Source organism: Strix uralensis, chromosome 26, assembly GCF_047716275.1.
Source record: "Strix uralensis isolate ZFMK-TIS-50842 chromosome 26, bStrUra1, whole genome shotgun sequence".
In the NCBI taxonomy this organism is placed as follows: domain Eukaryota; kingdom Metazoa; phylum Chordata; class Aves; order Strigiformes; family Strigidae; genus Strix; species Strix uralensis.
The window spans coordinates 4,132,812-4,155,378 of NC_133997.1; the positions used below are offsets into that span (position 1 = coordinate 4,132,812).

The 22,567-nt window shown below is 45.9% G+C and overlaps 1 protein-coding gene across 3 annotated transcripts in view; it reads left to right on the top strand.

The window, feature by feature from the left end:
- Positions 1-9,475: 9,475 nt before the first annotated feature.
- The window catches only part of UBASH3B (ubiquitin associated and SH3 domain containing B), a 75,729-nt gene continuing 62,637 nt past the window's right edge, over positions 9,476-22,567 (top strand). For 2 of the 3 annotated variants that reach the window (XM_074851210.1, XM_074851209.1), the window contains exon 1: positions 9,476-9,831. In XM_074851210.1, coding sequence (XP_074707311.1) covers positions 9,780-9,831 — 52 coding nt within the window. In that variant the 5' untranslated portion in view covers positions 9,476-9,779. Of the gene's footprint in view, positions 9,832-21,679; positions 22,016-22,567 lie in introns of those variants that run through there. The other variant, XM_074851208.1, reaches the window with a different exon arrangement.

Here is a 22,567-nt window from a genome sequence, read left to right on the forward strand (position 1 = left end):
AATGGAAACAAGTCATTTGAGGCCTGCATTAAAATCAAGTGCTCTCATCTCTCTTTACCTGACCTGCTGGAAACTTCCTCTTCGGCCCTGCTGCAAATCAATAGCTGAGAGCAGCACGGCACACGCTAAATAGCATCAAGAAAACCTACTTTGTATGGGAAGAACAGGAAGAAAGTCCATACTTAAATGCCCTAGGGGAACTTTTGCCGAACAGGTAACTGCATCTCACCACAGAGACAGATAGATTTCAGCAGAGCAACTCCCAGTCTTTTGAAGACATGACTGGAAAATATTTCTATACAATATTCAGTGTTAAAAGTCCCTTTCGGCACAGTTAAGTAAGGGAAGCTGATCCCAACTCATATGTCTGCCTTCCTTATGGTGTTAAATCCAGAGCTGAGGGAGAAAGACAGGCATCTGTCTGTATATACTATAAGGATGCCTGATCTTGTGTGCCCCATCTGCTATAAAACTATATGTTTGGATTTGTTGGGGTTTTTTGATTTGTCAATAAAGTACCCAAATATTGTGCAGAATGCAGTAAAATCTTGCAGAAATAAAGCAGAACTTCCATATATGCCATGGTAGCTCCCCCCTTTGAAATACCTCCGTGGGAATATTGGTGGTCTGACTTTAACCTCCGGCAAATAGCTTAGGAACAACAAAGCCAGGAAAAAAAAGCCACCATTAGTCGCATGTAATTAAGCAGCTCCAACCTTCTTATTCACCCTGGTGAGAAATAATTTACTGGAGTCACTCTAGTTCTGGGTTTTCACTACTACATGATTTTTTCTTTACAGCCAAAATCAGAAAAATGTGCTGGAACACAGCTGCTGATAGAAAACCTCATCGCTTTGTCTCTTGCCTAAACAAAGTCAGGGTATACAATCATACTTCAGACTTAGTAGCCCTGAGACCAGACCCCAATTTTGCCATTGTTTTACAGGCTGGTTTAAACTCCATGGACTGGAATGTAAAAAGACAGGCAGGATCCTGCCCTCTTGGGAGGGAACAGTGTTCCCTTACATGGACTTTTGTTCCATAAAAAAGTCAAAATGTCACTGTCCCAGGGCAACTCCTCTTCTTGTGACCTCAGCCATATGGTATACAAGTGGGCCAGAATTATCTCATGCTATATTCAGCAGCCTAAAAACAGGGCTCCCGCCTCAGGAAAAAAAAAAAAAAAAAAAAATGGCAGGGGGAATTATTCAATTATTCCAACAACTCCTGGGAAAGAAAAGCTGCATTCACCAGAATTTGGGGGGACTTGTGAGTGTCTTGCAAGCAGGCAGAGAAGAAATACAGTATTATCAGCAAACACAAGAGGGAAGTGCAGCACCAAAATCCAGCCCGCTGCGGGGAAAGAGCAACAGGCTTTCAGTCTCTGCTTAAAGGTTTGTGCTCACACGCTGGGGCACTGGTGGCATAAAAAAGATGGGTCATTTCATGGTAGAGCCTTTTCCCCGATCCCCTTGTACTGAGGCCTGGAGCCATGACAAATCTCATTTACTTTACATGGCTTCAAGGTGGCCATTTTAGTGAAGTCCACTGCAGGCTCAGGCCGAGTACAAGAGGCGTTGCAGCCACAGCCTCCAACCACTTAAGCAAATGTTGTCATTTAAACCCGAGATTAAACTCTCTTGGACTGCATATTCTATCGAAGGTACATTTGTAATGCTCCATATTTTTGCTTGTCTAAATTCAACTATTTCATCTTCTACTCTTTGACAGAACGCCTCTAAAAGAACAATGTTATTAGACCCTAGAGCAGGAATCTGAATCCAGCCACTTAGGACTTTGTGTTCAGTATTTCAGAGGTTGATACGGGAAATCTTACCAGATTTAATAGAGATAATGAGCTTTCAGACTGTACTTTGAACACAACCACAACTATTCTCCATCTTAATGATGCTACAGAATGATTCAAAAACCCTTTGTCCAACAAAATCTTTTCTTTTTCCTAAATTGTAAAAAGAATTCATGCAAGATCCCTTTGCATTTCCAGAAAACCCAAAGGACTGTATTCTAGGAACTCTAGCAGTTTTCCGAAGACCCTTCCTCAGAGATGAGCATCTCTCATGCTTCATTACCATGTTTTCTCTGAAGTAACACCTCAGTTCGGGCAGAGAAATGAAGGGGCGACTGCTGGTTAGTTTGCTGGAGCTGAAAGATCAAGAGCAACAGCATCAGTGGCTCTGGTGCATGTTCCTCTGCAGCCTCCAAGCTCTCCCCTGCCCCGAGCCCCTGATCTGCAATCACACCCCCATTTCCTACTCTTTCCCGGGTCGGAGCAGGTCTATCTCCTCTATTAGGCAGCAGCTGGGAGCTTCGTTGTAATTACTCCAGGGTTGCTTTTAGCTCAGCGTAACACCAAGGATTCCTGCAGGGCCACGGGCCATCCACACAGACCCGAGTGAAACAGGAATCCAGTTCAGAAGTAGGAAGCTCAAAGCGTTCATCCAGACGTTGTGTTCTTTAACATGAGATGTATACAGTGTGGAAATGTTCCCCGGAGTCAAACTGAACGAGAAACAGATGGGGAATTATTTGCAAACAGGAACTCTTTTCTTTCCTTGTTTGCTCGCCTTGTTTTGTTTACCCCTCAAAATCCTAGCAAGAAACACAAGCAGGATAATACGACTGCAAGCTACTTCATCCTAGCAGAGCTGGATAAACAAAACTACAAAGCACTGACAAAGCAACACGTTTATTTTTATGTGATGTGTTGAGTAAGGCATCAAGTCTTACCTCGGGCCCCGGTCCAGCAGACGCTGATGCATGGACTTAATTTCATTGCTGGGAGTACAATGAGGCTGTGCTGAGCAGTAAAACTAAACATATGTGTACACTTTTAGGACTGTGGCCTTAACCACTAAATCTTAATTACTCTTCTTGCAGATGACAAGACCAAGGTTTATGCTAAGTATTATTAGTAGAGATTAGAGTTTTGACTGAGCGTATTTAATTTGGTGCATCGTTCAGTCAGATAAAGACAGTAGCAGCTGAAATCAAAGCACCATGTAAATTTATGCTCTAAGTATGAATGTAACATTTTAGTAAATGATTGCAAAGAGTTACACATGGAGCCACATACAGTGGAATTTAATTTACGGAGAACAGCCTCTATCTTTTAGCCATTCATATAATGAAGATTTAAATACGAAATAAATTGCAAACACTTGCAGCTGAAGCAGGATGTTGGGTGATGTTCATTCATATTGAAATTACATCTGTACGTTCCTCTCAAGCGACAGAAATGTGTCTATAATGGACATACACGTACATGTAAAACAATCCTCTTCTGTAATAAAAAGATATGTGTTATTAAAGTGCTGTTTTCCACATAAAATCCTTATCATAAGCATTAAAAATTAGTCTCTCATGCTTCTAAGCATGTTCAATGAGTACATCAGAAACATTTTTTGCAAATTTTGTTTTTCTCTACCATTCCAACTTTATTGCTGTTTTATTATTTCTATTTCTATGAACTTTGTGAAACTTGTTTAATCATTTTCACTTTTTCTTGTAAGCACTTTTACTCTCTTCTCCATTCAAAGACTGTTGCTGTATCCGAAGAGAGGAAAGTTAAAAAGGAAAAAAACCTAAAGAGAAATGAGAAAAGGAACCAAAGCAATCCTTAGTGTCACTCCACTGCTTTTAGTCTGTTATTGCCTGTCTTTGAGTCTAAACTGAATCACCAATCTTCATATCTTTTCACACAATTCTACAAAAGAATTAGGAAGATTTCAAGTGACTATGAACACCCCCTTCCCTTCCTTCTCAATATTATATCAAACAAAGGCATTTTTCCTGAAGTAATCTGACAAGGGCCCCGTTAACAGTACAGGAATGCAGCTAAACAACAAAAAATAATAATTACGACAAATTCAAAAGTCAAAAAGAAAGGCCTTTGAAGAAATGCTGCAGACTTTGTACAGCCTCCTGCAGATCAGCGTATTTTACTGTGTGTGGGAGTTGGGGAAATCCCAGCAGCTTTCTATTGTATCTTGTTATTTCTTGGCTCATTCCCAAACAAACAAATAATCATCATAATAAAATGGATTCATACAAGCGTAGCAGAAACAGACATGAAATCCAATAGATAAGAGAGCCGATGCTCAAGATGTTCATTGCACATGGGCTAGAAGTTGGGACTCCATCATTCTTTTGTTCGCTCAACTGTCCGTCCGCTTACAGAGCCCAGGATTAGAGAGCAGACCGTGGCAGGGACCAGCTAACCACACTTCTCAAGCCCAGCCTAAGTGGATTTCATACCGATATGCCAATTTACCAGTGGATTTAGTTCCCTTTGAAAATCCCACCTGCATTAACTGCACAGAGACTGTTTTTCACAGCACGCTGTACATGCACTTCCCCCGGCCAGCTGCACTGCTGCGGCGAGCCAGCCTGCAAGGGGAAATTAAAAAGGAAGATTTGCTGCATGCAACTACGTGCCAAATCTCTGACAGAACGCAGTGCTGCACAGGTTAGGACAGGGTACGCTCCATCTTTGCAAAGTCTTGGCTACTCACTACTCCTACGTCTGTGGTTTGTTCCGTTTTGAATGACCCGTGAAAGGACGTTCTGCTAAGACTGCCAAATGAAGCTGCCATCCCCACCGGCAGGCAAATTCTGCTCTGATGTACCCTGAGTACCCTCACTCCACGGGGCCACTGAACCAAGAGAACCAGGCTCCAGAGGAGAAGAGCTGGGCAGTAAATCATCTCCTAGGCACATCCAGCGAGAAAGCCAGGAGTCGTTCCTCACATGGAATCCCCTGTTGCCTTCTAACCAAAAATAGCTCAAAGCATTTTAAAATACATATGTTACTTTATTCTTCTTCACTGAGAACTAGGCTTGAAAGTTAGGCAAGCTACCCTAGATGTCATCTCCTGCCCTCTGCTCTCAAAGTAAAATATCTGAAGGACACTTTGCCTCCTGGCTCATACCTGACAGTCCTGCTCAACTCCACAGCTCTATGCACAAATGAAAGTATTATGATGAAATTAAAGTGGATTTTGTTTGTAATGAGGAAAATACACTCCAAATTTGAAGGAAATCCAAGCTAGAAAAGCAAAATCTCCTGTGCCTGTGGCCAGCTTGGATCCTCCAGGCCCAAGCCCCAGCTGCTCTCTCATGAAGCCAATAGTGCTGTGACCAGCCCTGGGCCCAAATCCACCCCCACACCTCCACGTCTGCAGCAGAGTTTGCAGTTACAGCCTCAAGGCAATAAAAGCTGGAGATGGAAAAAAAATCCCTAGTCCTTAGGGAGTGCTCTGCAGCCCTAATGAATCCTCCCAGAGCCCAAATCTCATGGCAGAGGTTTGAGGTGAGGTAGATACGGTGAAGGGTGAGAAACTCCTTTCACAGCCTTCTGGACAAAATACAGAATCCTGCTCTCCTATAAACCAGCTGCTCTTTCTATTTTTAAATACTCTGGAGAGACTCAAATATTGTGGTGATGAGAGAAGAGGAGGCTCATGTAAGTACCTAGGCAGATGGATGCTTAGCAAAGGAAGGAAACTATCCCTGCGGAATGGATCCACAAATAAATGCTCATTCCAGCTCAATTATCGAAGCCCAAACAGGTAAAGTATCTGGACAAAGGTGTTTTAGGCTTTAAGACTAAGCTGCTCTCAGGAATGCTGTTCTTCCACTTTCACCAAGGCTCAGCAGTTGTTCCAAACATGCTCAGATGGGTGTTACAACACAAAGCCCAAGCAGTCACAAAACACTGCCCACGGAGCAATTACCAACTACATAGGAAATAGGCTGAAGTTTGCTGAGTTTCTCTGGTCTTAGCTTTGTAAAAACTCTGACTAATAATTTTCATGCTGTTTTGAATCAAGTGTGAGGCAGCTGTTCATTTTTCTCAGTGATAAATCACCATTCCTTGGCATTTGGAAACTAGGGAGACAAAAAAAAAAGAGAGGAAAAAGTGCTGAGGGTGAGCTCCATTTTGTTTTTAATTATTTAGCACTTTCAGATGCTCAGCCCCAAAGATGCTTTGACACCACTTCAACATGCAGGCAAATAATCAAAGGATGGACTTGCCAAAGCAAGTAGCCCTCCTTCCCCCCCAGCTGCCGATGGGCCTGAAGTTGCCATGTGGAATATCTGTGTATGTAAAATGGCTAAAGCATGGAAATCATTGCAAGAATGGGCTCAAAGTGTAGGAAACAGTGATCTTGCTGTGTCCTTCGTGGTTCAGCTTTTACTCAATGTTTGCCTTATGGCAGACTTCTTTTCTCTTTCTCTTCTCTGGGGACAGGAGGGAGAAGGGACAGTCTTTCCCTTGCTGCTCCTACAAAGGAGGTGCTGGGCAACAACACAATTCAATTGGTAATAATTCAAAAGCAGAGTCTTGAACAAGGACTTTCTGAAAGCATCTGACCCCTTTTTTTAAGGGAGGAAAGTTAGGAAGGAGGAAAGCAAAATCCCTGCTCTGTTTCCTGCCGTTATGCTGTTTATTTCAGAATATTTCCATTGTTAGAGAGTAAACCCTTTGCATGTGAACACGAGGAGGTAGCATCAGGCTGGGAAGACGCTAAATTTGGCTCTAATTCCCTAGGAGCCTGACCTCTTTCTGCTGAAGTATATAGCCACACTCCCACTCGCTGTCCAGTACGGCATTTTTAAACACTTTCCCCCCAGTTAATCCTGTGTTGCATTGAAGGAAGTGATATAAATAATCTCCTAGGAATGCATTTTCCTGTAGGTAAAGGGATAATATTTGAGTTTCAGTGAGGAAAACAGTAGAAGAGCACAGAGAACACGGATGAGCCCGTTGCTGTAGGAACTCACACACTTGCCTGGTTTCGGGCACCCGGACGCTGTTGCACTGGGCAGGAAAATGATCAGCAGTAATAAGCACACATATAAATTTCTAAGATCAGGCCAGTAGAGAGAAGGCCACGTGAAAAAAGCGAGAAGGGTGTTACGTGAAAATCTGACAGCATTTTAAAATAAACTGCTTATCACAGATTTCATACAGGCACAATGCTTTAATATATTTCAGGTTTTTCACTAGAATTATTGTTAATTTGGGGGACTGAAGCATAATTTTCTGGGTGTTCGCTTTTTAAAAAATTTGCTACCTACCTTTATTTCCGTTCCTTTTCCTATTTGATCACTAAGACAGCTTTCATTTTCAGCTTTCAATCACAACAAAAGGTGGGAGGACGCATTATTTCAAGGCACATATTTAATTGTTGGGGAGAAAAAAAAAAAAAAGGACCGCTTCCCAACGAAAGGGTTTTAATGTAAAAAAGAACAGTCAGATCAAACGCAGAGGCACTCACTAAAGTTACAGGAGGGACAGGAGGCAGTTCTCTTCGCAGGCTTGAAAAATCATTTCAAGGCAGTCTGCAGCCAGTTTCACTGATGGACTGCAAATTATACAGTCAGCTAGCCTAGATGTGTAAACATCCTATTTCTGTTCCATCTTGTTTGTTGTAACATCTTTGGTGCTTCCAGTGGAGTTAGTTGCAGCAATTCATCCAACCAACAAAACTTCAATATTATGACTCCTATAATGTGGATTTTTTTTTAAATTGGTCACATGAATCTGTCACAGCTAGAGGAAAGAGATTCTCATCTGGGCAAAGTCCCTGGAAGCTACTTCCATAGCAAATTACATTTTTATTGTTATTTCCTGATTGAGTAATACAGCTGGAGCAAAAGCATGCATGAGTAAAGCATATCGAGTTAAGTCAAAACACAACAATCCTCACAGATTTCTGTTGGCTGCAAACCCATGGACATTGATCATATTCTCCGAGGAATTGCCTGGCAGGTGGGAGCATGGGGTCAGCGTTAATTTGGGATTTTCCTCTTCCCCTTTCACAGGTCCAGAACGAGCTGGATCTTTGTGGCGCTCGTAGCATGGCTGGGCGTGAGTTCATCGGTGACGAACACTTCTGGGGGCTCTGGTAACACATGTTTCAGTGCAAATATTGTTATTAATAATCCTTAACTCTCCTCCTCCGTTAAAACGGACTAGATTGGGTGCCTGAGTCTGATTTCACGGTTGCAAAATGTCTAACAGGGCTGAAATCCATGACTAAACCCTTCTTGGTTTCACCCACTGACTTTAATGAAGTTCTTGCTAATTAATAGTGGGGGTAAACGAAAGAATCAGTGCCTCGGCAACATCAAAGGAGTTAAGAGTGACTTAAAGAAAGGAACAAGAAGGGCTTTGTGCGGTGTCCTTCTGGAGGTTTAATTTTCATGGCGCTCGTTAGCCCAGCCAGCGCGAGGATGACTTGCCGGCCTGTTGTCCCTGTGGGAACACAGCCCCAGCGTGGCACGGGAGAGCTGGCTGCGGCACGGGGCCACTTCTCACCACGCCTTGGATAAAGCAGCAGAAAATCCACCGGCATGGGAGGAGAACGCGCGGACAGTTGGGAGGGGAATGAGCAGACAGTTGGGAGGGGATTTTTTTCTTCCCTTCTCCGGCTTCATTGATACAGCAAAATGGAAATGGGCTGTTTGTTTTCCCTAATGCTAATAATAACAACTGTAGTGATGGATTTGTCACTGCCAACATCGCTTTCCTTCCCTGACATAAACTATTGTACTTTTAAAAAACGCCTCTTACTGGTTTTTATTTATTTGCAGGGTTGTAATTTCACGCTGGTTTACACAGCCCTGTGAGCTGGGCCTGCTCTGGGAAGATCCTTAGTGGTATCTGCTTGTCTTTAAAAGCAAAGGGAGGCTGTGGGGTGAAGGAGGAAAGAGGGGGACATCAGGAAAAAGACAAAGGAGAAGGAGGATACCTCTTGCTGTATAGAAACCCTTTGCTTTACACCCCAAACTGAAGTCTGAACTGAAATACAGCTAGGAAGAAAGCAGCACTACTTGTCCCACCCAAGGAACACGCAGCTTTTGCGTGGGAGGGGAGCAGGGCTGTGTGTCACAGCGACCGGGAAGGGCCTTCCCTGCCCTGGAACGGACACCCTCCGAGGCCCTGGATTCCAAGGGCCGGCCTGGCGAGGGCTGAGAAGGATGCAGGAACACAAGATCGAGGTGGAAATTTTGGGAGCGCAACTCTTTTTGCCTGTGACTACGTCTCGTTTAACCACTAGTGCTGCCACATCAAAGCGCATCAAGCGGCGGAGAGGGCCCCCGAAGTCCCAGCGCGCCCCCGCCTCCCCCTCTGCTCCCTCAATATCGCGCTGAGCTTTTCCTCATTAAAAAAAAAAAAAAAAATAGAAAAACCACCAAAATAATTCTTTGTGCACGTGCTTTTGTTTTTAAAACCAAGCCTGCAATTCTCCCAGTGGTCCTGCTCAGCGCATCACCGCCCCCACTCAGCGCCTCCCCCCCACCCCGTGGGGCAGCGCCCGCGGGTGCGCATCCCGACTACCCCCCCCCCCCCGCCCCGGCGACGCGGGACACAGCGTGGGACCGGCTACCGGCCGGGTTTTGCCCCCGCCCGCCCGGAGGCGGCTTTAAGAGCGGGGGAGGGCGGTTTCTCCTCGCCCGACCAGCCTTTGCGAAGTCGCCGGTGGCGGCGTGGGCTGCGTGGGGCGCACACGTGTGGCGGCGGCGAGCGGAGGAGGAGAAGGAGGAGGAGAAGGAGGAGGAGGAGGAGGGGGCGGCCCTGCCCCGGCCCCCGGCGGGGCGCTGCGGGTGTGCATGGCCCTGCGTGGCCGGCGATGGCTGCGTGATGGCCCAGCGCGGGCTGCCCGCACCGCTCGCCATGGCTGCCAAAGAGGAGCTCTACAGCAAAGTCATCCCCCGGCGGAACCGGCAGCACCGCGCGGGGACCATCAAACATGGCTCGTCGCTGGAGATCCTGCTGTCAATGGGCTTCCCCAAAGCCCGGGCGTAAGTCGCCGCACGGCCCCTTCTTTCCTCCACACACACACACACACCCCCGCCGCCCCCCCACCCTCCTCCTTTTCCTTTTCACGGCGGCGAGAAGCGATCGGCGCCTTTTTGCTTCGCTGCTCCAGATCGCCACGGGCGGGCGGCGCGGAGCCGGCGGGAGGGAGCCCCGGTGGCCGGGGGATGCGCTCCCGGGGCGGGGGGATGCGCTCCCGTAACGGCCCCGGGCTGTGCTCCCGGAGCTGGAGGATGCGCTGCCGGCAGCGGCCGGGGGATGCGCTCCCGGAGGCGGCCCGGCGCGGCTGCACGGCCCGAGTCCCCCGCGGCCGCCGCAGGCAGCGCTGCCCCGGGTCCGGGGGGTGCGGGAGGTGCTGGGGGGGCGGCAGGTGCCATCCCCAGGCGCGCTGCGTGTCCCCCCCCCCACACCGCCCGTGGGAACCGGGGTGCTGAAGGAGCCCCCCGGGGTGCCCGCAGCAGCCCGCCTGCAGCGCCCGGCAAGCATCGCTCGAAAGTTTGGGATCGCCAGAGAGGCAATTTTTTGCACACACCCCCCCCCCAGGTGAAATCAGAGCCCATCATCCCTATGCTTGGAATATAAGGAGTCCGCGGCGCGATGCTTTGGCTAACTCGGTCACCCGGGAGGGAGATTTTCTTTAATCCGTGTACAAGTCAACCAAAAAGGAACAGAGCAATACAAGAAAATTTCCATCGTCCAAAGTGGTAGGGTTTTCTTGCCCAATTTAGCAATGCCCTGGTGAAATCTCCCTGCATGTGCTTATGCTTTAAATTAATTAGGCAGCAACCTAATGATAACTTAATAATGACTCCCAGTTTCAAACATGGTGACTCCTGAAGTGGGACTGTGCGCTTTAGGATGGAAATGAAACCAGTGGGGATTTGGGTGATTCCTTGATCTGCATAAGTTTTCCTTTTGTTTTTAATACCAGTCAGAACTTGGTGGTTTTGCAGCCTGTCTTTGTGCAGTTTTCTCATAAATACAGAGATACGCACATGCAGTTTTAAGGACATATGCCATCTGTGGGTTCAGGAGATTGCCATGGACCCGCTAGCACATACAGAAAATCTAATGTGAGTTTTCCATTGTCCTGTGCACGCTCCTTATGTCTGTCAGGGATCTACAGTTATCTATTGAAATCAACATACAGCGTTTATATACAATGAATGCAAATTGAGATAGCAGGAGACTGGTGACTTCATGCTCTGCTCGTTTGGAAAAACAGATGTGCCTCTTTCAGCGTAGCTAGAGAAAAAACAGCTTGATACTATGAATGAAACTAGTTACTACCTGTACAACAGTGCCATCGAGGCTGACAGTCAGCCCTGGTCTTACCTAACCATTAGCTGAGGAGCTATGTGGTTCATATTCTTGCCCAAGAAAATGCTAACATTTGACAAAAATGGACCTAAAGCTTCATTATACAAGATAGGGAAGGTTAAACTATGTCTATGGTTCATATTCTTGCCCAAGAAAATGCTGACGTTTGACAAAAATGGACCCAAAGATTCATCATACAAGATAAGGAAGGTTAAACACAGAGAGCAAGCCAGAGAAAGGGGTAAAATATCCCCAACTGCAAAGAGTACTTATTGCAGATATAACCAGCCAGACAGGTAAAACTGTCTTGATACTAAATTCAAGGCACTGCTATATAACCCTGTTTGACAACTCAGCTGTGTGCTGCGAGGGGCACCACTTTCCTGATCTGAAGTAGCGATTAGTGCCCCTATTCCAGCCTGCTGGAAATACTACAGATAATTCATCATTGAAATTCAGATAAGAAGCAAAACAGAAATAAACCCAAACAACTAAGTACTGCCACCGAGGGTGTGCTCTGGAACGGCACGCAGGGTTGGATGTGTGAGATAGGACCTCACGGGAAAAGGACATTCCCTAAAGGTCACTGCTTCCCAGAAGCTGCTTTTTAGCTCACAGCATATTACTCTGCAAGGGTGGATGAAAGAGATTACCGAGTTGCCAAGGAGGTGAAGAGACCCTGTCTCCCAAAGACGGTATTGAGAAGTAGCCTTGTGGCACAGCCCTTTTGAACCATCTCCCAAGACTCTCCCACCCGTTTTCTACCCCAAAGCCACAGTTATCACAGGGGACAGGGAGCGGAGCGGAACGGGGGATTTCAGATCTGTGCCTGTAGATCCTGCCTACAAATACAAGCCAGGCTGATACTTAAAAGTGGTGACCATCTGTTTGGATGGCTTATGCACAACAAAGCTCCAAGTTGTCAGACTAGTCTGTCAGGCATGTCACAAAACACCGTCGCTGTTGGCATCAGTGGCCTCCTGGCTTCGTGTTAAAGCTGCGGAAGGGAGAGGGGGGATCGATTGGGGCAGGGGACAGAGAGGATCGCTGAAGCCAGGGTAAGAGACACAGGAGCTACGTGGAGATCACCAGAGGGCTGTTTGCAGATGTGGTATTGAGACGGTGCTGAGATCCTGGGAGCACTCACGTTGCCTAACTTTCAGCTTCTAATTCAGCACGAGTAACTTCACACCCCTACCAATGGACGGGTCAGCTTTTGCCTTTTAAAAACTGAAATTGTTAATTATTTGGTAATACTTCTCCATGCTTACCGTTTAGAACAGCAATAAGAGCTCTGCTGGCCAGGATGATCCTGGGCTTGCGCTGCTGACAGGAGCTGAGGATTCTCACGTTCGTTTTATTTGCCTGGTTCTGTGTTACTTTGGACAAGCCACTCATCCTATGTATGCTCAAATAACCAAAGGCGAAAGACTAAATATGATTTCCAAGTATTACAGGATGGTTAGTTAACTTAGATAACTACCCTTAACTAGCTCAGTTGAGGGTAGAAAATGCTCTGAGCCAGGCTGAAACCGAGAGAGGATGTCATAGGTGTTTATGCTTCAGGTATCAAATACAAAACTGCCGTGGATCTTTTGTTCAAATCAAGGCATTTATTTAATAAGCCTTTATTTGTCCAGCCTGCATGTGGTTTATGGGGGACTGGGGATAAAGGGTCCCTCAAAGAAGGACATATCCTTCCTTTCTGAACTACGATAAATTGAAATGAACGGAGCCCCACTGAGGTCAGTGTCCCACAGCACAGACTGCGACCCCCAGAGGTTTTCCCCACTGAAGTCCTTGTCAGCACAGGTAGAGCAGCAGCTCTGTTGTGTGCTCCTGGACAGACATCTGTCTGTCTTTTTTCCTCCTTCCCAGCAATGGCTTCAGTTCAGCTGGGCTACTCGGAATTACATAGTGACACAGGGACGTACACACCACCTTTGGATGCGTTTACCTGTGGATGGCAATTGCTCAAGCCACTGTAGTATGTCATCGCTTTGGACTGTTCCTGTGAAGAGCTGGTCTGTTTTGGGGTTTTTCGTCAGCACACAAACATTCTTTTTTTATTTTGCAATTAGCCCATTATATTACATACTGTCTAGTCACCCAGGAGGAGGCTGCCCCTATCCCAAGTAGTTTCTGATTTCAACAAGGAAGGAAGGCAAAGGTGATGTTACGATTGCCATTTTGCAATTTGGGCACCGAGTGCAAGCATTTTAGCCAGGGTCACACAAAAGTCTAGCCAGATCCCCAGTGTCTCAAGACCCTAAACACAAGAACGTCTTCCTCTAGAAAGAGATTTCACACAAATATTATTTCCCTCTTGCCCCAAAAATATTGTACCTCATCTCGTTGGGGATCTGCTGTCAATGGTTGCACCCACAGATCTCAGGTGACTGCCAGCACGTCTCATTATTGTGTGATAATCCCTATGTAGGTGTTGATAATCTTCCTAAGAGTTAATATAAGGAGAAGCACAAAGTAGTTTACAGGCCACTGAAACCACAGGGGATCCCTTAAAACTATTATGCACGTACAACCAATTAAAAAAAACTATGCGTAACATGTATCTCTGTAAAATGGTAAACAGGAAAATTTAGTGATGGGCTGCAGTTTCTTTCAGGGTGGAAGAAGGCCTTTGATCAAAATTAAATCATTGGAACTAATATAGGGATAAGCAGTTGAAATCCTCTAGCCTGCATGATGCAGAAATCCGTGTGGCTGCAGAACCTGCGAGTCCAGTGATTCCGTTTTAAAAGTTCCATGTCAGAATTTAAACTCCTACAAAACATCCTCAAAAGCAGAAAGTTAAAATTCTAGTCTGAGAAAAAAAAATCCCGCTTTCTTTGTTTTCATTCCGGGTGTGCATATGTGCATGAATATATAAATACATAAAATTTAAAATGTTACTTGAGTTTCTGCATACAACTCTGAATTCAAGCTACAGGCCCAAGGGACTGTTTCAAAAGAGATTCAGACCTGGAAAAATGAAGATAAATTTCTGGCCCCTGTCATTACTCAAACTGGGTAAATTGCTGCCCATAAACAGAACACTTAAATTACAGGCATCATGCTTTTTTGGTTGCCGTGCTCTGAGTGATAAGCGTTAAGAGATGAGCACTCTTCTTGACATAGGTGGCAAAGCTTTCCAAAACTAAAGTGATGTTCCTTCCCAGCATCTCAGCCTGCAAAAGGGGGACCATCTTCTACAGACAGGTCCATAACATTGGTTCAGTGTGTAATGCTGTGCTCTTGGGTGGATCTGCTGACGCTAGACATAACTGCAAACACTTCCCCCTCATAAAAATGGGATAGATGGGAATATTGTACAGTTTACCATGAATCAACCTCACTGCTTCCCCTATGCTACGCATTTCCTCCTTCCTCCCTCCCACAAAAGACCACCTGGGTTTAACTCTGTGTTCATGGGCATGAAGAGGAGATAATTCAAAAAGCTGAACCACATTTCCCCTGGCCCTGAATAGAACCAAGCCAGTCTGATTTTGATTTTGTTTCTCAGTAACTATGAGAATTTAGGAGTATTAAGAGTTTCATTATTCTCAAAGAAAAGCAGCTCAGATCCAGTTTACAAACAGTAAAATCTTCTCTTGTGTTTTGAAAATGTTTTTGAGACTGCTAAAACATGTTTTGCCTAGTAACAGACTTAGCAACCTAGCAGTATTTCAGCACAGAAAGGCTGCAAAGTCTCTCATTCCTCTAGGGTTTGAGCTGGATTTGGGAAAATAGTGCACGGAAAAAAAGTGCTGCAGATAATCTTTCGATTTTGAAGTGGTTTCTGTTCCTTCACGGCCTTGCCTTCAGGGTATTAGTTTTCTGCAAATATTCTTAGCTGAAATTCATCCTACTACAAAGGACTAGCCCCAAACGTAGGCATCCTCTAAGTCCCACTTGAGCCCAAGCTTTAGAAGGGTTTTCATGATTCACAGTGGCTTGCGTTGGCCTGGGGTGCAGAGGGAAACCCCATCTCAAGGGAAGAAGTTGATGAATAGAAATGTTTCTAAAAGCAAAAGTTTCAAAGGCTACATTGAAAGTGGATTTCCAAGTTTGTTAAGAGCACTGGAGGAAATCTTCAGCTATTGAATAGAAAATCCAGGTGTTGCAGCCACAAGGGCTTAGGCAAAAGCTTCCTCTAATGCTCCGTCTGTGCTCATCACTCAAAATAGTGAGGGTTGGGCTTGGATAGAGCCACTGGACCATGCAGTAGAGAAACCATCTAACCAAAATACTTCCATTTCCAGTATGGCATCAGGCCGATGGACATTGTTAAGTAGGAGCTTCATAGGAGGTGTTGGAGATCTGTTTACAAATAGTGGAAGAGGAAGACCTTGCTGGAGGTGCAGCCTTTGGCAGATCCCTCGGGCAGGACCTGCTTTCCCTACTGTGACCCTCCTTTCCCGTGTGCCTGTTTAAGTTTTTGTCAGGAGTCGTGAGGCATGCAGCTCTTTGCCCATGCTGGGGTTTGACGGATGAGATCCTGCACTGTAACTTGAGCAACAGTTTGAGCAATTAACTGGTCTAGTTCATGGATTGCAATTCCAAGGTTCAGCACCGAGGCCTCTGAACGATTTTGTACATCTGTGCTGGAAGGGATCCAACAGGTCTGCAGCGCGCAGTGGAACGTGGATACGGCGCTGGAGTTAGCAGCTGCCAGGAAGGTGCACTGGAGAAAGGCTTGAGCAAACATTTGGGACCGAGTCCCAGGGCTGCTCTGCACATGGATTTTTTTTCATGGGCTTTATTGCAGATTTCTGCTGACTGAGAGATGATTACTGCAGTATTCAAACTGTTACGTGCCAGTGGCTCCACTGTGTTTGGTGTGGGGGAGATCTCTATCAGACAGCTCCTTACTTTAAAGATCTAAAGTGATAAAGCATAGAGGACTCTTCACTTCCACCGTATAGTCTGGAAACTGAGGCACAGAGAAACTTAGATATATACATTAAATCTGTAGTTAGGCTGGCACTTGCACCTGAGTCTGTAGAGTTTCAGTCTATTAGCTTAATCACAAGACTCGGGTATCTGGTCTAAGTAGAACATCTATTTCCATGACATTGTATAAAATTTTCAAACAGTGAGAGACCTTCTCTTAGGCTGAAGAAGTCATTCCTACGATAAGATCACACTCTAAAATGGTAATGGCAGCAGGAGCACTCCGTATTACCTCAGTGATTCAGGATACTGTATTCCTAACTGTCATTAATCTTCTCTGATGGTTGGGAGAAGTGGAACAATCACATATGCAGGTCTGATAGCGACAAAGAAGATGCTTCTGCCACAAACACTGAGAAAATGGTTTAAGGACAGAGCATCCCTATACAAAGATTGCTCACAGCAGAGCCAAGGTCAGAGAGTCGCTGCAATACTTGCTGCGTAAGTGCTAGCTGCCCAGAAAGCAAGCTTGCACGTGTTCAGGGAAGGAAAAAAAAAAAAACCAAACCCCCACCTTTATAGTGCCTTCACACACCGTGCTTCATTGGGATCTTATATTTAAATATCTAAGTAGCACCACCATATGCAGCGAGTTCCCGGTTCGGTGGCCAAGTCAGCCAGAAGGCGGCAGTCCCTGGATTTCTGAGATGTGTTTTTCAGGGCTGTCTAACTCTGGCCAACACTGTAAGAGTTGTCAGAAATTTTCTTGGCCCTTGAGTACTTAGTTCACTTTGGTATTAAAATGACAGGGCGACAAGAAAACATTTACTTGCGCTTCTGTCTCTCTGATGACTTTTTTGTCTTGGAGGAAAGGTCCCGAACTTGATCCTACCCTCTACACGAGGAAGGAGAGGAGCTTCAAGAAAGTGCAACCCAGACCCCACGTGTCACTGACGGAGCCTGAAGAATTACTTTGTGCCTTCTGTGCCAAAAACCCAAGCAGTTAATAATTTGATCCTTAGTATGCAATTCCCTTTTAAGCTACGTATCAGTTTCAAGTGATACAGATACCAGTGTTATCTTTTCCTTTTCTGTCCCTTTTTCTCTCTCACTTCACAGACCTGACACCACTGTCAGGAGCCAGTTTAAATTTACCAATGAGATTCTCAAGACAAAGACTCGCTAGAGAAACACATGATTTCAGATATCCAGCATGGACTATTTGAATGGAGCCCTGTTTGCATAAAATGCTGATTATTCTTCCCCCTTGGAGGCTTGGGGACAGTGGCAGGGTGGTGGCCTGTTTCTGCAGAATTCTGCAGCACTTCCTTATAAAGCCCTCTGGAGTTTTACCCCTGGATTACTGCTGCCACTTTGAGCGTGGTCTCTCGCACAGCAAAGGGTGCTGCCAGCCCTTGAGACCTCCTGAATAAATACACTGACAGGAGTCAGGGGGGAATTCCGCTTTTTGAAAGATCATGAGCAAAAGTTTGAAAAAAAAAAAAGAAAAAATGGTGCTTTTAAATGTCAAGTGCTAACTCTGATGGCTCCTGATGAGACTTGCATTTTAAGTCAACTTTGAAGTGAGTCTTAGACTCCCAAGCATTGCTCACACTTGAAAACATTGCCCTAAGTTTTAACTGGTGCTTGTAGTGGATTCACAGCATGTGCTCTGCAACTGCAAAAAGAATAGAGACATCCGTGTGTGTGTGTGTGTCAGTACTGCACCAGTCTAATTATCCTCAACAAGCAGAGTCATCAAAAGAGCTGTAGTTTAGCAGCTGACAGCGTTTTGGATTCCATCACCAAGACTCGCTGCAGGCTTTGTGCATTACAATGGGGTGCACCACGGCGCCTGTGTCTTACTCACCCCCTATATAAACAGACCTGAAAAGAATAGGTCTTGGCTTTGCTTGGCATTATTCTGTCCCCACCATATCCTCTGCTGCCCAGTCGTGTACAAAGACCAAATCTAGAGAGCAGTGTAAAGCGGATGGGAAAAAACCAACAGCAAGAAATAATAGGGTGGGTTGAGGGAATTGCTAAAGTCACTGCAACAAAGCAGCTGACAACCTACATAAACAGTGTTTTAGACATCTTGTACCTCTTGTCTATATTCATAAGGCACAGGTGCTGCCCTTTCAAATCCACTCTCCCAATAGTTTTTGCTAAAGCTTTGACAAGTCCCAGCAGCAAAAGGCGCTGTTTAAGGTACTCCCGAATATCCACAGCTCGCGGTAGGCAGCTAAGAGATGTCGACCTCGCACACCTAGGGAGCAGGAGCCATTGTTCCTCCATTCCCTGGGAAGCCTCAGCCTTCCTGTTCTTTATATGGATTCCCAAAAGAATAAAGATCAGCACGGAGAGCAGAGTTGCATGTGCAGATGTGACACTATCCTGACAGGTCTCATCAGGACCTGAGTGGTTTCTGTCACCCACTAAGCAGCAGCGTAAAATTTAAACAGAAAGCAAGCAATTATAAACTGGAACCTGAGAGGAGTGGCAGGAGATGTGTTTGATGTCTCTGCTTTCCCCAGACACCAAATTCAAGTCCTTGAGACTGAAGTCTCACTGCCAGCGTGAATACCTTGCAGGCCAGTCCCTGTCAGCAGGAGATCAGCATGAAAATGCTAGCAAAAGGTGGCTGAGCAAACAGCAGCAGAGTAAACGTTGGGATATCTGTCTTCTGTGCTAGAAATGCAGGGACATACCCAAGGATAGGTAACTCTGATAAACACCCTGGCCTTCCATAGCCTGACATCAAAAGAGGTTTTAACTGTATTTCGCTCACACCCATCACCCCCCTGCTCTTATCAAACACAAGGCAAGTGCCACTCTTTTCCCTTCTGTGTAGTAATAGCTAGGCTCTGCAGTTCATGATAGTGCAGAATTAATCACTCGTGGCTGGTGACTGGGAAATAATTGCCAGTGTAGAGGCGGGTGTGTTTCAGAGAGATTTTTCATCTCCTGATTTGTAAAAATGACTGTTTTCTTTCCCCTCTACCCAATGAAATAGAGCAAGTTCTTACATGGCACAAATCTCATTAATGGCCTGATTCAGCAAAGCCCTTGAGCACGTGCTTCTCTTGAGTGGCTGAGCTTAAAACGTTTGCTACATTTCTACCGAGCGTGAAGGGAGATGCGTGAAATGGCGTTGGAAACACCTGAAATAGATAAAGTAGGACTGTTTTTCTTCTAAGCTGTTCCTCATTTTGTTGAGAGCGATTGAATCGGTTTCATGACGCAAATTTCAAGCCTTGAGTTTGTGCGGACATGAAACACTAGTATTGTTTTTCCCTTGTATGGCACCAGTGAGTAGAATCCTGATTTTTATGTGCCACAATCCTGTTGTGCTGGGGGCTGTGCAAACAGAACAGGCAAACATCATCCCTGCTCCAGGAGCCAGAAAGAGCAAACGCCTCGAGAGAGGAGGACGGGGAGAGGCCACATGAGGAAGCAGACAGTACCACCTCCTGCTGACAGGCAGTGATCCCAGCATTGCCTCCAAAATCTTTTACTCCCAGTCGTTACCCATAGTTACGGCGAGTGAGATTGATGGGTGAAATTCACAGCTGCACCAGAACGGCACTGTTATGAACAGCTACTTTGAAATAAGTATCATTCCCATTTTACAGACAGAAAAATTTAAAATGAGACAATACATCAAGTCGCTTGGTGCCAGAGAGGGCATCTTCATTAACATTTGCCATCCACTCGAGACAAAGGGCACTCCAGAATTGCAGGCTGTAAACGGTGTCAATGATGTCCTGCTCCCTTGTTCTACTATTATATTGAATTTATTCTTCACAATCAGTATTTCTTCCTGAGAGTAGCTGCCAAGTCCTAGCAAGTGTCAAATCTCAATATATTACCCATGGGTACGTTGTAGTCAGTTCTCCCAGGCACCGCTCAAAAAAATCTCAAACTAAACAAGAATTGGATCTGGTTCATGTTCACACTAGTCCATGGGCAACGTAAACAAGTCTTGGAATAAATGTAACTTACAGCTGTACCTTTCAAGACACATTTATATTCCCTTTACAGTCTTTTCGACCCCCTCCCATAGCGTAGCTGTGTCATAAATGTGTTCATGTTCTAAAGGGCAAAGCCTCCAATAGTGTAAATCAGCCCAGCACCATTTACTTTGTTGGAGAGATACTAATACACACCAGGTGAGGATCTTACTCAGGAATAACCTGACTTTCATTGCTTCTGTTAGAGAAATAGTTTTTCACACCATTCGGGTAATGCAAAGAGCCTGTGTGTAGGTAAGAATCAGTACCAAAGCCTCTAGAAGAAAAATAGAAATAGTGTTTCTCACCTATTCACAGAGCATTTATATGTTGGGGCTGCGGAAGTCTTTTACAAATAGTGGCTACTCGCTGTGTGCTGGGGGAGCACTGGTGCACCTACTGGTGTTTTCCCGGGCAGCACGGGTGCAGCTGGCTCCCCACGTACCCTGATTATTTGGGTTTGAAACACGTCAGCAGGCTGGGGAGAGCAGGAGTCAGGGTGGGTCCACAGAGACCCGACTCGTGCACGTTCCCTGCAGCGGGCAGAGCGCTTGGGCTGTGATGGCAGAGGACAGCTGATGCTGTTTCCGTCCAGTTTTACAGCAATGACAGGTTCACTGCTCCACCAGCATCCATCATCTGTGCTGTTTAACCCCCGCTCTTCTCAGAGTTGGCCCTGATGTGTACCAGAGGCCTCCTGTGTGGGGTGAGTTGCACAACTGGGACCTCTCACACCAACCTGAAACCAGCTGTATGGGCGTATTTTATGTCTCACTGACCCACTCCCCTGTGGTATTTCATCTTTTCTCCCTAAGGTGGAATTTTCTACTTGCAAATGGGAAGGTCAGCCTTCATAAGAATTCTCCATTTCATCATCCAGCTTCTCAAAGCAGCTCATCAGATGCCATCTCTGAGAGAGGATTTAACTCTCTATGAAGACCCTGACTTTGGGGATCGATGTATCTTTCCGATTTCTGCTGCTTCCTGCCCCAAAGGTGCTGATCCTCATCAGGATCAGACTTTAAGCCCTTGGGAATTCTAAGGGGCAGAACGGCATGTTAGAAGTGCATGGTGTGATTGGGGTTTTGTTGGATTTTGGTGTGATTTTCGCCTGGGCTGTGTCTTAGCGACTCGAGCGCCCGAGAAACGTGTCTCGCCAGGCTTCTTGCGTGAGTCAGCCTAAGCAAGGGTGCTGGGCAGCCTGCTGCGATGCTTTTCATGTTCTCCTAAGAAACTCCTGTGACCAGCTGCCGATTTCTTTGCTTGTGCTTGGTGTTCAGAAAGGCCCATCTGCTGCAAAGTGAATGTTGAAAGGGTAGAACCAAGGCCACCCAGCTAGAACATGACAACAGGTGGGAAAAAATGAATAGGTCTTTTAGGATGATGCAGAAACGGGCTGCAAGAGCCTGAGGTCACATTGGCAGAACTACATTTGGATGTAGGTACTGGGATCCTTTGGGCTTAGCGATAGATCCCTTAGCATGGGAACAGGAGTGCCATGTCTTAATGATCTTTGCTCCCTCCCTTCACCCCCCACCTCTGCTCCACCTCTGCGTGGCAAACGGAGATAAAACTCTCCCGTCATGGTTGCTGCCACTGCCTCTTTTCAACCATAGGACTAAGAGCTTGCTGAGGTGTCACCTCAAGAATTTGAGGATGACAGCTTAAGAATTTTACATACTTGCTGTCACCAGCTTGTTCTAGGGGAGAAGGATGGGAGAGACGTCGTTTCAGTCCTTCCTGACAGCCAGTGCGGTTTGGCAGATACGGGGAGGGATGAGGGCAGTGGATGCCAGAGTATGCAACCCAAGCCGAGCACCCTCTCTTACTTCTACGGGAGTGGGGGACAGCGGAGAGGACACAGTCGTTGGGGTCTGTTTATCATCCTTGCTGACATGTAAAGGTCAGCGGAAAACCTCGTCAGAACTAACAGGAAGCTCAAGTGAGCAACGCAGCGAGAGCCGGCTGCTGGCTTAGGAGGAGAAACATCTGCCTCGGTTCCTTGCACCACAGCCAGCTTCCAGGGCAAGGGGCTGCTTTCTTTTGGCTTCAGGGGCCCGTTGGTGGAGGAGTGGAGTAACTCCCTGTCCCACAGGTGTTTCGGAGGATAAATACATTAAAGATTAGGAAAATAAAAGCATGAGCTATGATAGTGATGGGGCACAGGGGTTATATATGGACCACAAAAAGGGTCTGATTCCCCCCTGGATCACCAAAAGCCAAAAAAAAAAAAAAAAAGCCCCAAAACATTACTTAGCAGCATGTGGGAGAAAGTTGTATTGCTGGGTTTTGGGTTTTTTTTTTTCCTTGCAAATGAGAGTCGATTCACCAAAAGAAAGTTAACTATGAACCCCGAGTGCTTTGCTGTGTTTGGAAACCAAGCCCTTTTCAGAGGTCCAAAATGGATTGCCTGAAGTCGGCAGCCACTTTGGAAAACCTTGGCTAACTGATTCTTATTGTCTCTGCAAATTAAACACCTCCCAACAAGCATGAA